This window comes from Chlorocebus sabaeus, chromosome 12, assembly GCF_047675955.1.
Source record: "Chlorocebus sabaeus isolate Y175 chromosome 12, mChlSab1.0.hap1, whole genome shotgun sequence".
Taxonomy (NCBI): Eukaryota; Metazoa; Chordata; class Mammalia; order Primates; family Cercopithecidae; genus Chlorocebus; species Chlorocebus sabaeus.
The window spans coordinates 33,919,180-33,934,954 of record NC_132915.1 but is presented as its reverse complement, the minus strand read 5'-3'; the positions used below and the strand labels follow the sequence as shown (position 1 = coordinate 33,934,954).

General features: G+C 38.7%; 1 protein-coding gene across 4 annotated transcripts in view; it reads left to right on the top strand.

Annotated features, from left to right (window-relative positions):
* Positions 1-15,775, top strand: part of AK3 (adenylate kinase 3) — a 65,625-nt gene that overhangs the window by 19,990 nt on the left and 29,860 nt on the right. For 2 of the 4 annotated variants that reach the window (XM_007969345.3, XM_007969347.3), the window contains 3 exons: positions 3,316-3,488; positions 4,083-4,201; positions 9,244-11,185. In XM_007969345.3, coding sequence (XP_007967536.1) covers positions 3,316-3,488; positions 4,083-4,201; positions 9,244-9,364 — 413 coding nt within the window. In that variant the 3' untranslated portion in view covers positions 9,365-11,185. Of the gene's footprint in view, positions 1-3,315; positions 3,489-4,082; positions 4,202-9,243; positions 11,186-15,775 lie in introns of those variants that run through there. The other 2 variants (XM_073021554.1, XM_073021553.1) reach the window with 1 other exon arrangement.

The window sequence follows — 15,775 nt, the reverse complement described above, 5'->3', positions numbered from 1 at the left end:
GCTGGAGTGCAATGGCGTGATCTCTCACTGCAACCTCCTCCTCCCCAGTTCAAGTGATTCTCCTGCCTCAGCCTCCTGAATAGCTGGGATTACAGGTGCCCACCGCCACACGTGGCTAATTTTTGTATTTTTAGTAGAGATAGGGTTTCACTATGTCAGCCAGACTGGTCTCAAACTCCTGGCCTCAAGTGATCTGCCCACCTCGGCCTCCAAAAGTGCTGGGATTACAAGTATGAGCCATCACACCTGGCCTCTTCCCCTTTTTAAAACAAAATATGTTGTATGGTTCAGAATTAAAAATTTTGTTTTAAAAAGTTTAATGAAAAATCTTGCTTCTTTATGAGATGGAAGGGGCTGAAAAACATTCCCGTTTGTGGGAGGTCTTGAGGAATGAGTAGGATTACATGGGTGGAGAGATAGGTCATCTTTGGCAGCAGGAAGAAGGTAAACTAAGGTAGGTTGGTGATGCTGCCCCAGGAAAGTGTCAAGTCATGCATGACAGCAACCCACAGTAAGCAGTAAGGGTCTCGGGGGAAGGCCAAAGACTGAGCCAGATGGGACAGGCTGGGAATGTGAAGCACTAATGTTTGTGATTTTGTCATTGTTCTATTGCAAAAATATCTTTTCCTTTTAAAAAATTAAGAAAGTTGTAAATGTTTCACAGAGAGGCTCAAAATCCTTAATGATCGCATCCTTTAGTAACAATTACTTTTAATTTCTTGGTATGTAATTCATCAGGATTTTTTCTATAATTAGTGATTTAAAAACATATACATACACATTCAGAAATGTACAGTTGTCCCTCAGTAGCCTCAGGGGTATCGATTCCACCCACCTCCTGTGGATACCAAATCCATGCATGCTCAAGGTCCTTATATAAAATGGTGTAGTGTTTGCATGTAACATCTGCTTAGCCTCCTGTGTACTTTAAATCATCTCCAGATTTCTTGTAATACCTAATACAATGTAATTGCTATGTGAAGAGTTGTTATAATGTATTATTTAGGGAATAATGACAAGAAAAATAAGTCTACATGTTCAGTACAGGTGCAACTATCCATTTTTTTTTTTCTGAATACTTTCAATCTGAAGTTGGTTGAATGCCCAGATGTGGAACCCACGGATGCTACTATATTTGGTATAAGATGTGAGTTAAGTTTCTAGCTCCCCTCCCCACAAGTAGTATCTAATATTGTTATATATATTTTTGTATAATACACACACACATACACATACCATGTTTTGCATTTTGCTTTTTCATTGAATAAATCTATATTTAACACATAGATTTGCCTCATGAAATAAAAGATGCATGGGCTTGCATTTTGTGTCTGTATCATAATTTGACTAATCTACTGAAGACAGCTTGTGTTCAAATTCCACTTCCATCACTTTGTGAGCTTTGTGAGCTAAAGTAAGTTACCTAGCCTCACTGTACCTCAGTTTCCTCATTCATAAAGTGGGAATAATAAAGTATGTCTCTTAGGGTTGTTATGATGGTTAAAAGAAGTGATCCTTGTAAAACATTTAACATACAGTACTTTGCATCTAGAAAGTGCTCAAGATTTAGCTGTTAAACTCCATTTATTATTATTAAATGTACTAAAATTGTTTTCACCAGGGTGACTTACTTCCGTGTAAATTTTATAATATTTTTATTTTATAAAATTATATAGATTGAGATTTTGCCATTATAAGCTTTCTTTGGGGGCCGTTATTTCTCCCAAATCCAGGTTTCCTGGGTATAGTTTTAGTCATTATCATTGTCATTTTAGCACATTATAAGGTCTAGGTCACTGGCAAATTTTTCCACATTTCATTGTTAATAAGAAAATGTAATTTTTCAGACATTACTTTTGCTCTAACAAATTATGCATGTGCAGTTTTAACGTTTGTTTTTTGTTTGTTTGTTTGTTCGTTTGTTTGTTTTTATGGAGACAGTGTTTTGCTCTGTCACTAGGCTGGAGTACAGCAGTGTCATCATGGCTTATTGCAGCCTTGATCTCCTGAGCTCAGGCGATCCTCCTGCCTCAGCCTTCTGAGTAGCTGGGACCACAGGCATGCGCCACTACGCCCTGCTAATTTTGTTGTTGTTTTTATTTATAGAGAAGGGGTCTTTCTATGTTGCCCAGGCTGGTCTCAAACTCCTGGGCTCAAGGAATCCTCCTGCCTTAGCCTCTCAAAGTGCTGGGATTACAGGTGTGAGCCAACATGCCTGGCCTAACTTTTGTCATTTTTGAAAATATATTATTTCTACTAATTTTAATTTTTTTCTGGTATTCTGGACAAAATGTCCTTAGTAACAACATTGCAAAGTCAAAAGTTTGTGATCAAAGTATTATTTTAAATTCCCTAATATGTTTGGGTGTATTTCTGAATTCACTCATCAGGTACATTTGCCTGTCTATTTTTGAACTACATTGTTTAGCTATGTAACACATCTGCTTATCTGTTAGGGTTTTGTCCTTTTGCATTAATAGTGTTTCTTTAGCTGGACTTTAGTTTCATTTTGTCGTATTTCAGAAATAGCCTCTGGAGTGTTTGTTTGTTTGTTTGTTTGTTTGTTTTTGAGAAGGAGTCTCACTCTGTTACCCAGGCGGAGTGCAATGGTGCGATCTTGGTTCACTGCAACCTCCCCTCCCGGGTTCAAGCGATTCTCCCACCTCAGCCTCCCAACTAGTTGGGATTACAGGCACCTGCCATCATGCACGGCTAGTTTTTGTATTTTTTTAGAGATGGGATTTCACCATGTTGGCTAGGCTGGTCTTGAACTCTTGACCTCACGTGATCCACCCTCCTCGGCCTCCCAAAATACTGGGATTACAGGTGTGAGCCACTGCACCTGGCCAGTCTCTGGAATTTGAGTGAAGATCATGAGTTCAGTTTGAGTTTAAAGGCAGGAAAAGTCCTGTGTCCCAGTTAGAGGTAGCAGGCAGGAGGAATTCTTTGTTACTTGGGTGAGGGTCAACCTTTTGTTCTATTCAGGACTTAAAATTGATTAGATAAGGCCCACCCATATTAGGAAGGGCAATATACTTTATCAGTCTGCCTATTTACATGATAATTTCATAATAAGAGCAGCCTGACAGATATACCCGGAATAATATTTGCCAAATATCTGGGCACTCATGCCCTCGTCAAGTTGACAGGTCACCATCACAGTTGCACTGCAGCTGTGATCAGCCTGCCTGGTGAGCCTCATTCCTTTTGTTCAGATTGTCCAACATTAATTCTTTCTTTTTCTTTCTTCTCTCTCCACCTCCCCCTCCACCTATACTTCCTTTCTTTTTTCTTTTTCTTTTTTACTTTATAAAGGTTTTCCAAGGACCCTTGCACAGGCAGAAGCCCTAGATAGAGCTTATCAAATCGACACAGTGATTAACCTGAATGTGCCCTTTGAGGTCATTAAACAACGCCTTACTGCTCGCTGGATTCATCCCGCCAGTGGCCGAGTCTACAACATTGAATTCAACCCTCCCAAAACTGTGGTGAGTAGTTGTTGTGGCACTGTCATATAGCATACTGTCCCTGAGTCCTCTTGCCCTAACAGACATAAGTTTAGTGAACTTGGAAATCTTCTGCCAGACCAAAACTCCCGAGGGTATATTCTCAGGTTACTTGGTATCGTTGACTGATCTAGTCCACTGAGCTTGGTGCTAAAGGTACCCCAGGAGCAACAGGGGTTTGTTACTCATTCAAAAACATTTGTTGATTTCCTACTCTGCCAAGGAGTGTGTTAGGAGTTGGGCTGATAGAGATTCATAACACCTTGGTTTATTTAGGACTTGCAGTTAAAATTCCCAGTTTATAGCTGAATCTTTTTGTATATATATGAACTTACTTAGAGGCTGCTTAGAAAACCTTTTACTCTAAGGCTAAAGATAACTGTGCAAATGAAACTGGCGTCCCCTGTTTCTGTTGCGATGATCTCTCTTGAGGTTGAATTCCATTTATTTAAAAGTTAGCACATTTTTGTGCTTGGCACTTGCACAGAGATGTTTGTTTAAAAATAATTGAACTGCTTATGAAAATATCCTTCAGAAATATGATATCTGATACTAGTCTCTTCTAATCCTGTTTAGGGCATTGATGACCTGACTGGGGAGCCTCTCATTCAGCGTGAGGATGATAAACCAGAGACGGTTATCAAGAGACTAAAGGCTTATGAAGACCAAACAAAGCCAGTCCTGGAATATTACCAGTGAGTTTTTGCTTTTCAGAACTTCTCTTGCATAGTGGTGCACTAAGTCTAGTTTTGATTTTCCTTCCTCTACAGCTGAAATGCTAAAATGCCAAAAGGCCCAGTTCACATGGGCTTAAGTAATAAAGGAAATACATTAACTTGTGTAACAGAAGTCCAGAAGGTAAGTTGGGCTTCAGTCACACCTGGGTTTGATCAGTGTAGCCATTCTCTTGGTTTTGCCTTCCTGTGTGTATTGGCTTTGTCCTTAGGCTTCCTGCATGGTAGCAGACATTTGCAGGAACAGCCAGGGCTTCCTTTCCTATGAAGGGCTGAGGGGTAACCTTTCCTCCAGTGAATAGAAGCCCAGAGCGCCACTCAGATGGAGCCAACTTGAACTGCAGTCAGGGAATGCCTGGCACTAACTGATACAGGCTTGGGTTACTGCCCACTGCAGAACCAGTCATTGGGGTGGGAATGATTACACTAATTACACTGACCAGTCCACATCTAGAGTTGGTAGTGCGACAGTCTCACCCAAACTCTGCTATGTGCAGATGTTCCGCAATTTACAATGAAATTACGTCCTGATAAATCCATCGTAATTTGAAAATACCAAGCACCATAACTTAGCCTGCCTTAAACGTGCTCAGAACACTTAGATTAGCCTACAGTTGGGCGAAATCATCTAACACAAAGCCTGTTTTGTAATAAAGTGTTGAATATCTCACATAATTTGCTGAATATTGTATTGAAATTGAAAAGCAGAATGGTCGTACAGGTGCTCGAGGTACAATTTCTACTGAATGCATGTTGCTTTCGCACCATCATAAAACTGAAAAATCCTGCGTTGAATCATTGTAAGCTGGGGATCGTCGGTAGTGGAGGGAGGGCTGGAATGAATGCTGGGGAGGCAAACCTAATATTGCCCACCACATTTGCCAATACAGGATGCTATGGTGTGGAAGAATGTCAGATGGCGGCTAATCCCTCCGACTCTGTAATTGGCTAGCAGTCTTTAAAAGCTTACATTTTAACATTGTTTTGTCTGCAACACATATAGGAACTGTACTGAATGAGTATTTGACTTAGGCTAAGAAATAGTCCAGTTTTCTTACTGAGCCTTCCCACTTCTTACAGAGGATTTACTGCCTCCCCTTTCATTTATGTACTTACTGAATACTGATCTGTCAGGGCAGAACAGTATCATGGGCAGAACACAGACTCTGAAGCCAGAATACCTAAGTTCAAGTCCCAGCTCACCATCTTCACCTTCACCTTCTGCTTAACCTCTTCCTGTTTTTTCCTCTATAAATTGGGGAAGAGAATAAAGGGTTAAAAGATTAATATGGGTAACTCTTAGAACTGTGCCTGACACATAGAAAGCACTATAGAAATGTTAGCTATTATTATTGTTGTTGTAATAGGGCATGTATGCAGTAAAAATCTGAAGCAACCGTTTCCAAACATTTATTTATTTATTTATTTATTTATTTATTTATTTATTTATTTATTTATTTTAGAGACAGGGTCTCACTCTGTCACCCAGGCTGGAGTGCAGTGGTTCTATCATAGTTCACTGCAGCCTTGAACTCCTGGGCTCCAGCAATTCTCCTGTCTCAGCCTCCCAAATAGCCAGGACTACAGGCCCGTGCCAACACACCTGGCCAATTAAAAAAATTTTTTTTTTAGAGATGGGCCTCTTGCCATGTTGCACGGGCTAGTCTCAAACTCCTGGCTTCAAGCAACCCTCGTGCCTCGGCCTCCCAAAGCATTGGGATTACAGGTATAAGCCACCATGCCTGGCCTTTCAAACCATCTTAATTGTTTCTGGAGCATAAAATTACAACGTTGGCAAACCACTTTTTATAGTAACTGTTGCTATAATTTTGTCATTTGTTTAATGAGGCTGGTTCTGAAAATTACCATCTCTTTTGCCCTAGGCAAGCTATTTAACCTCCATGCTGCAAATCCCTTATTTGTAAAGTCAGGCAATATTAAATAGCATCTGCTTTACAGGGTTGTTAAAGGAATTAAGTGAGAGATCCTGGGAAGTCCTATAACAGCCCTGGTGTCTATTAAATCATTCATTGTCAGCAATTATTGTTTACTCTCTTGACACTGTGGTAGGCCCTTGGTCCACATGGACAATTAGATCCAGTCCTTGTCAGGCTCCAAGAAACTATGTATGTGGGTGAGGTGGGGAGCTGGGTAAACAGTATATATCATACAATGTGATATGTGCTTATATTAACTAAGAACCTAATTCACACCAGCTTAAGTAAAAGGGGAATTTATTGGTAATATAACTAAAAAGTCAAAGATAGACGGATGGGTCCCAGGTGTTCAAAAACACCTATCATCAGGCCTCAGTCACTCAGCTCCATTGTTCTATGTTGGCTTCAGTCTCAGGTGTGCCGTCCCTGTGTAGCAGCCCCTCAGCTTTCCAGTTTACCTCCTACTAGTCAGAAACCCCAGCAGCAAAGAGCCTCTTTTGCCAGCAAAAGTCTTGGGGTTGGCACCGATTAGCTCTGATCATGTCCATCCTTGAAGATGGGGAGTGGGGACAGTCTCTCCTGAACCTTGTCAACTGAGTTTGATGGAGAGGTTGTTTCCCAAAAGTAACCAGAGGAAGGGAGAATGCATTGTTGCTGGGCATATAACACCACCACTGCAAGGCTATGAATAGATAATCCCCCAATGCAGTGAAGTACCAGGGGTTGTTGGGATTTGTTCTGTCAAAGTATCAAAATATGGGAAGGGGCCTGAGACGGTGGCTCATGCCTATAATCCCAGCACTTTGGGAGGCTAAGGCAAGAGGATCGAAGAGGCGGGAATTCAAGATTAACCTGGGCAACATGGTGAAACTCTGTCTCTACAAAACATTAAAAAATATTAGCCAGGCATGGTGGCACACGCCTATAGTCCCAGCTACTGGGGAGTCTGAGGTAAGAGGATTGCTTGGACCCAGCAGGTCGAGACTGCAGTGATCTCTGATTGCACCACTGCAGTCCAGAGTGCAGGTGTCAGAGTGAGACCATGTCTCAAAAAAAAAAAAAAAAAAAAAAGTGTAGGAAGGGCAGTTGAGGAAGGCTGCGAAGATGAAGTGAATGATGCGGGTCCTTATCTTAGGAGATATCTGAGAAGTCTTTCTAGGCTGCTTCTGGCTTTTGCTGCCTCTTGCTGTTAATTCAAGCTTTTGCTTTTGCTTTCTCTTCTCTCTCTCTCTCTCTCTCTCTCTCTCTCTCTCTCTCTCTCTCTCTTTCTTTTTTGAGACAGAGTCTCACTCTGTCAGGCTAGAGTGCAGTGGTGCCATCTCAGTTCACTGCAGCCTCTGCATCCCAGCTTCAAGAGATTCTCGTGCCTCAGCCTCCCCAGTAGCTAGCACTACAGGCGCGTGCCACCATGCCCAGCTAATTTTTGTATTTTTAGTAGAGACGGGGTTTTGCCATGTTGGCCAGGCTGGTCTTGAACTCCTGACCTCAAGTGATCCACCCTTCTTGGCCTCCCAAAGTGCTGGGATTACAGACGTGAGCCACCACACCTGGCCTAATTCAAGCTTTTCATTCTCAGCTCCCACACATAGAACTAGGGCGAGACTTAACTAAAAACTGAAAGTTTATTTGCAAGAATGTTAGTAATAGTCAGCATTGTTATTTAAAAATGCTGATGGTTGTATTGTTGGTTGTTTTAGAAAAAACTCTTAGCTGTGGGACATTGTAATTGGTCTATGTTGACAAATAACACGATGCCCTTACTCTTTGGAGGACCAGTTGTTGAAGCTGGTTCCATTTTATTACACAGAAATTAAAATGACAAATGTTCACCCACGATTTAGGATCAAATAGGTGCCTGCAATGGTGCCCTCAGCAATTAACCCACTTGTGACACTGGTTTGATTTTTAAAGTGGCTCTTCAAGAGGCTTACAACAGTTAAGAAGCTTGCTTCCTTGAAAGCTGTACCAGGTGCCAGTGAATTTAGAAGCAGGGGGGTTTCTCATACCCTACGAATGCTGTATTTGCATAATTTCCCTCCTTAGCAGATGTTTCTTACCAAGAAAACAGTGGGTGATATTTAAGTTAACTGTGGCGAATTTTATGAGGTATCAAGAAGGAATGCTTTTGTCCTTAGTGAAACCCCTGAAAACCTAGTAAGAAGGGCTGCAAAGGTATGAGGGATCCTGTTTTCATAAAGTAATAAGCCAGAGTTCTTAGGTTGCCCTTTTGCAGCCTTTAAACCAGTGTGTATATGTGTAGGTGTACACATGGGCTAGACGAGGGGTGTTAGCAAGAGGAATGCCAGAATCTCTGGAGGGAATCTGTGTGGCTTGAAAAGCAACCCCAGGATTCTGATTCTCACTCCTCACCATATTATCCACAGGAAACTGGAATAAATAAAATAGACTTTGGCTGCTGGTCTAGTGACAAGCTAGACAAATCTGCCTGTGGAGAAATGAAGACAGTCAATAGGAAACCCAGTAAAACCAACACTTTTTATTCCCCTTTCTGTTAAAATTCAGAAGAGTGGAGTAGAGGAAAAAATAAACGTTGGCCTAGGCAAAAAGGAAAGATACTCAAGTATTGGAAAGTAGCTTTTGCAAAGGAGTTAAGTAGAAAAAAAAAGCTGACGGGTGTTCTGGTATCTTAGCAGGTTCTGTTTGGAAATGTACTACCAACTTGGTGATTTGGGCTAAGTTACATTACAAAGAGATGTTTTTAACAGTAAAATAAGAAAATTTGAGCTTTGGAAAGGATTAAACAAACTATTATATGTAAAGCATGTAGCACAGCCTTTGACACACAGTGCATGCTCAATAAATAAAATAAATGATAGGTGCTGTTATTTTTTTAAGCACCCATTTATGTAAGCCAGAGAGCACAACTGAAACTAAAATCTAAATTTTCCAATGCCTGGCCAAGTGCCTTTGTCTCCTGATTACACAAACCCATACTTACCAAGACTCCTACATCTACATTATCATCATTTACAGAAAAGCTTTGAAAGAGCTTATTAGGAAGACTCAGACCTGTGTTTGTTTGTTTTGTTTTTGTTTCATCTTTAGGAAAAAAGGAGTGTTGGAAACATTCTCCGGAACAGAAACTAATAAGATTTGGCCCTATGTGTATGCTTTCCTACAAACTAAAGTTCCACAAACAAGCCAGAAAGCTTCAGTTACTCCATGAGGAGAAATGTGTGTAACTATTAATAGTAAGATGGGCAAACCTCCTAGTCCTTCCATTTAGAAGCTGCTTTTCCTAAGACTTCCAGTATGTATGAATTCTTTGAAAATTATATTACTTTTATTTCTATTGATTTTATTCTGGATACTAAGGATGTGCCAAATGAGTCGGATACTAAGATTCATCCTTTGAAATCATCTGGTGTTTTATGCAGTTATCCTCAAAAACATCAGCGATGTCTGAACTTTTCAAACATCTGTTAGAGCAAAATTGAAAGAGCATTTGGTAGTAGTCTAACTTTTTGTTCAGTTAACAAGTGGTTGATAAAGTTTCCATATTTTTCTGGAAAAGTTAAAAAAAAGTTACATGTCATTTGGAGAAAATATGTAGTCAGAAATTTTTGCATAGATTGATGCCAAAAAAACATTTCTAGCATTGTGGAACATGGTGAGACACTATATAAAATTCCAGAAAGAAAGCAACTGGATTTACAGATTTATTGTGAGACACAAATTCACTGCTGCCTTTACACTAAGAAATGTATATGTTAACCATATATGCTGTATTTATTTTGTTAAGCATACTTTTAGTTTACTCAGAATTTTCAATTTGCTATAAAAATGTATCAATTAGCATATAGAAAAATATTACTTTAAGATGACTTGTTTCCTTTGAAAATACGTATGTACTGAGGGTTATGATTTATGTCAGAAATTGACACAAGTGCTTTTACAAGCACCAAAGTTGAATGAATTTTCAACAAAATGTAATTCAAGTCTGTGTTTTCAGATGTGACTCAGGTTAAGAAATGTGTTTTAGGATCTACTTGCTGGTTTTTCTTTTTGATCCAAATGTATGATCTGCCCTGATAAATAACAAGTTATAGTATCATCTCCTCCGCCAAAAAAAAAAAAAAAGAAAAGAAAAAAAGAGAAAACCCGTGGCACTATGTAAATAAAGTAAGCATACTTTGTCATTAGTGAATAGATGAGGCATGCCTGGGAAATGCTCCCTTGGCATAAATAGCAATCAATCATAATTAGTAAACAAATGTACCAATAAAAAGAATTTACATGATAGGTTAACAAGGACCTGGAAAGTGAGTGAGTTTCCTGAAGGAGTTCTTTGTTCCTGATCAAAGAAATCTGTACCTGTTAGCATTCACTGCCACCATATTTTAAGAAGAAAGAACTCTATTGGCGTCATCTGATCAGCCATTTAAAAATTGGAATCTAAAGGATGGTTGCTGATGTACTGTGTGGTCTGGTAGAAGTGGGGAAATATGAGAGGTGGAGGAAAAATTTGATTATGTCTTCCATGGCATATTTACTCTTACTTTACTTGATGCCAAGTCAAATGAAACAAGCCCTCTTACAAGCTGTTACTGCCTTTAAAAATCCGTTCCATTTTTTTCCCAGGTATTTAAAATACAAGTGCCAGTAAGTGGTTCTTATGTATTTTGGGGGAAAATTTTTATTTCCCTTTTCTTCTGATATTTAAAAAATTCATCAATCTTTCAAGATGAACCAAGGTTTTTTAAAAGAATTATAGTAAACACTTCATTCTTTATAAAACTTTCTATAATGCCTTATTTGAATGTTAATCTTAGGTGCTTTCTAAAAACTGTTGTGAAATACCAAACTTATGGATTATCACTAGGTTATCGGCATACATCAGTCTTTATCAGAATAAAATGAAATTTCGTAACTGTGGCTGTTTGTCCTTGGTCCTTCGCAGGGCCTGCTTCATCCCACCTTCCTTTCTGCTGCCTGATGTCTCAGTGGCTTCCGAATGACTGTTCTAATAAATGATCTTAAAACAGTCCATAGGCTGGTTTCGGTTTATGCAATACTTCATCTCCTGCTATGGTAGCCACGCCTGCCTTCATAATACCCTTAGGGGATCTGGAAATCAAAGTGAGGAGTGGAAGAACATGACTATGAGAATTAAGACTCTTATTTCCTGTGACCATTCCCTCCCCACCCCAAAACAGCCCAAAGTTTGCATGTACATTCATTACTTTAGGAATGAATATGACTGTAATACAACATTTTTCTTTATTTTTTTTAGACAGGGCCTCACTCCATTGCCCAGACTGGAGTGCAATGGCATAATTGGGTCACTGTAACCTTGAACTCCTGGGCTCAAGCGATTCTTCCACCTCAGCTTCCCAAGTAGCTGAAACTACAGGTGTGCACCACCATGCCTGGCTAATTTTATTTTTTGTAGAGATGGTGTCTCGATATGTTGCCCAGGCTCGTCTCCTGGCCTCAAACAATCTTCCCGATTCAGCTTCCCAAGTGCTGGGATTACAGGTGTAAGTCACTGCTCCCACCCAAAAAAATAATTCTGTAATGACTATCATTAAGATTTATGTACCACATGGAAATACATGTATGGAGTTGAATGCCATGGCTAGGAGAAACTATTACATTTTTGTTAAAAGCCAGTGAGAGGCTGGGCGCGGTGGCTCACGCCTGTAATCCCAGCACTTTCAGAGGCCAAGGCGAGTGGATCATAAGGTCAGGAGATTGAGACCATCCTGGCTAACACAGTGAAACCCCATTTCTACTAAAAATACAGAAAAAAAAAAAAAAAAAAATCACCGGGCATGGTGGCGGGCGCCTGTAGTCCCAGCTACTCGGGAGGCTGAGGCAGGAGAATGGCATGAACCCAGGAAGCGGAGGTTGCAGTGAGCCGAGATTGTGCCACTGCACTCCAGCCTGGCCTACAGAAGGAGACTCCGTCTCAAAAAAAAAAAAAAAAAAAAAAAAAAAAAAAGGCCAGTGAGAACAGCACCTCAACCCATTTATTTTATAGAGTAAAAGTTATTTTGCTATACCTTTTGTAAGCAGAGTGTACCGTGGGAAATGCAAACTGGCAGTTGTTAACACCATCCAGAAATTTGTCAGTTCCATTTGAAATAGTTTAAATACTGGCTCAAATTTCTAAGCCCCACGCTGTGGCTACTTTCCCCCCAGCTATATATAATGGCATTCTAGCAAGATACTTTGGATCCTCATAACTTGTGACAAAACTGCCCTATACTAACAACAAATCATTGTAATTATAGATCTCAAATTATGTTAAATTGCTATACTTGCAACCAACAACAAGAATTTGTATTTTAGAATATGTTGTCTTCTCATTGACCAAAAACAAACAAACAAACAAACAAACAAAAACTTCAGACCCTGATAAACTGTAGAAATAGCTTTCCTATCTTTGCATTTAAAGATTTTCATCTTGAAAGTTATGGTTAAAAAAATTTTAAACAGTTAAAATAGTGTAGCTATGCTTAAAGCTTCTGGTAAAAGCCAATATGCTTTGTAGAGCCCTTATCCCCCTCCTGCTTTTTGTTTTTAGCTCACTAAATGATATAAACACTGAGTTTTTTCGTATATAGCACTGAATAAACTGTCATGCCAAAATGTCAATCAGTCCAGCACTGTGTCATCTTTTTTTAAAGGATTCCAAGTTAAATGTCTGATGTGTAAATAACATGAAGAATCATGCTGTTAACTATGTGAAAGATGTGGGAATTTTAAAAATCATTTTCTATATTTAGAGAAGATCAAACAAGTCTAATTCTTCAAAGCTTATGAGACTGGTTTCACTTCATATTAGATGGTAAACAATCGAGAATGAACTTATATTCACCCTTGTGTCCCCCTCCCCTGACCCCCTTGGCTCACACAGTAAACAAATAATTTTCAGATAAATCAACTTCTCAGAGCTATGCAATTGTATATACATGTCCATGGCCATTACAGATAAGAAATGGGTGGATTTAAGGGTTTTGTTAAAAGTATGTTTGCTATAGTGGCAAAATTGAAATGGAAAGCCTAACCTCAACCCAGACAAGTACCTCGGTTCTGTCCCACACCAATTTAAGAACTGAAATACATGACTGACTTAGAAAAGTAAACTGACATTTTGTTCTCCTCTGAAAATACCCCAAGGTTAACTTCAGGATCACCTTGCCTAAACCTACAATCAACTTTTTTCATCCTGTAAGAAAATCCACTTACTAAAACAGATTCATGTTCTTTGGGCTGCATGTTCATTCATTTTTTAGTTGGAGTTCCACTCTGTTGCCAGGCTGGAGTGCAGTGGCGCCATCTTGGCTCACTGCAACCTCTGCCTCCCGGGGTTCAAGCAATTGTCCTGCTTCAGCCTCCCGAGTAACTGGGACTATAGCCACGTGCCACCATGCCCAGCTAATTTTTGTATTTTTTGGTAGAGACGGCATTTCACCATGTTGGCCAGGATGGTATCGATCTCCTGACCTCATGACCCGCCACCTCTGCCTCCCAAAATGCTGGGATTACAGGTGTGAACTACCGCACCCAGACATTCATTCATTTTTAAAAGGGTAATATGATATGCCAGTCTGAAAGAAGAGGAGGACCTGGTTTTCCTAAAGAAAAGTTAAGAGATTGTGAGCTCATTAGGCAAAATTTGAAAGAGTCCACTTAATGGTATACTTGGAAGAGAATGTTACCCATCTACCTAACAGTAATAATTTTAAGTCAATATTATCTTCACTACCACTGAAACAATGACAGAGTTAACAGAGAATAAATGGACAGCTATTTGATTAAAAAATTTTTTTTATTCAAATATTAATTTTATCAAATGAAACAAGAATCTTTGATGATATTTTGATGTAAAAAAAAGTTTCATTCATGTGTGTGCACTTTCCATGGTTTAATTTGTTTAGGGTAAATTGTCCAACCTGAAATATAAATAATCCCTTTGCTTAGTATACTCTTTATTTCTTAAGAAACCAAAAAAAGGACATTTCATTTGGTAGGATTTAGTTCAAGGATGTCAATTTACTGTTTCTAGTACTAAAGTACGGGTAACTATGTAATTTATGGTCTTTAAGTGCAAATTATGGCATCAGTCAATGGTTCCCAAAACAAACCAAATCACACTTACATACTCAAAACACAGTATTTTCTTTTGCAAGTAAAAATATATAAATCAAGTTTCAAAGAATGTCTTTTCAGTAATTCCTGTTTTAGAAACAAAACCCCTCAAGAATAGTTTACTCAGTTTGTTGATACTTTCTCTCCCGCCAGTCTTCAGTCATTAAATACCTCTAACTTAAAGAAGGCAAAATGAAATTCAAAACCATTTGAATGCTTACAGGCAAATCCTGGGAAAGAAGGGAAAATAATAATTCAAGTAACATTTCTGTGAAACTGGGAATATGGCTCCTGTGTCTGCCCATTCTCTCAATTTGGTAGAAAGGGAAAAATAAGAGCTTGCTTCAGAACAGAACAAAAAGAAAAAAATGTCTATGACTAGGTCATGGGTTAAAAAAAAAAAGTACAGGCTGACAAACACTACTATGTAAATTAGTCAAACATTTTATTATAGAGTATATATTTATATCAAAAGCACAAAAAGACTTTTATTCTGAAAACCAGGAAGATTGTGATGTTACAGAAGAAGATTCAATAATTCCAGTCCATTTCTAGGGTACTAAGTGTCTGATCACCTCAGTTAAAACAAAATACAAATGAGGCCAAGGTCACAGGTCTGATCACCCTGAGTCCCTTAGCACTATTTGGTTTCTCAAGTTGAGACATGTATTCCCAGTCCCAGTTAGCCACCTTCCAAGTGTTTGCTATTAGTCTTAATGGGTACTTAGCCAAAGACTACACCCAAATATAACCAAAGCTCATGTCTAAGTCATAAGATTAATCCTTCAATAATAAGGATAGCATAATTAGCTTTGTTACCTAATTCTACATAAACTAAATCAAATATCCTGGCATAATTGAAATGACTTACCGAGGAAGTAGTAAAGCTTGGAAGCATTCTATGGTAACTGAGCTGAAAAACGGGAAATGCCAAATGTTGTAAATGCCGTCATTACCAATAAGGGTCACCAAATTCTCAGAAATAGGTAATTGGCAGCTCAAGGCAGTTAGCACAACAAGATTTCTCTTGCTTAAAAAAAAAAAAAAATCATTTTTAAGAGTCCTTTTTTAAAAGGCTACATCAAAAACCAAAAAAAAAAAAAAAAAAAAAAAAAAAAATTAAAAAGGCTACATGAGAGTGAAACAATAACCACAAATTTAAAAATCAGATTATTATTCCTGTTGTTCTTATGAGTCATTAGTATTCTTTTAAAACTTACTCCCTGAGAGATCCCAGACTATGTTAAGAAAGAGTGAGCTTGAAGTTATTCTTATTTAAAATCTGTATTAGCTCATCACTTTTGATATTACTATAACTCTTAAAGTCAGCAGGGTAAAATCAAATTCTAAGGAATATAGTTTTGAGAATCATTTGAGGGTAAATGTAATGTCTATATCAAATTTGTATTATAGTCAAGGATTTAACTGATGGTGCCGAAAGTCAAGTATTTAAGAGTTAAGACTTTTAAAAATTGTACCC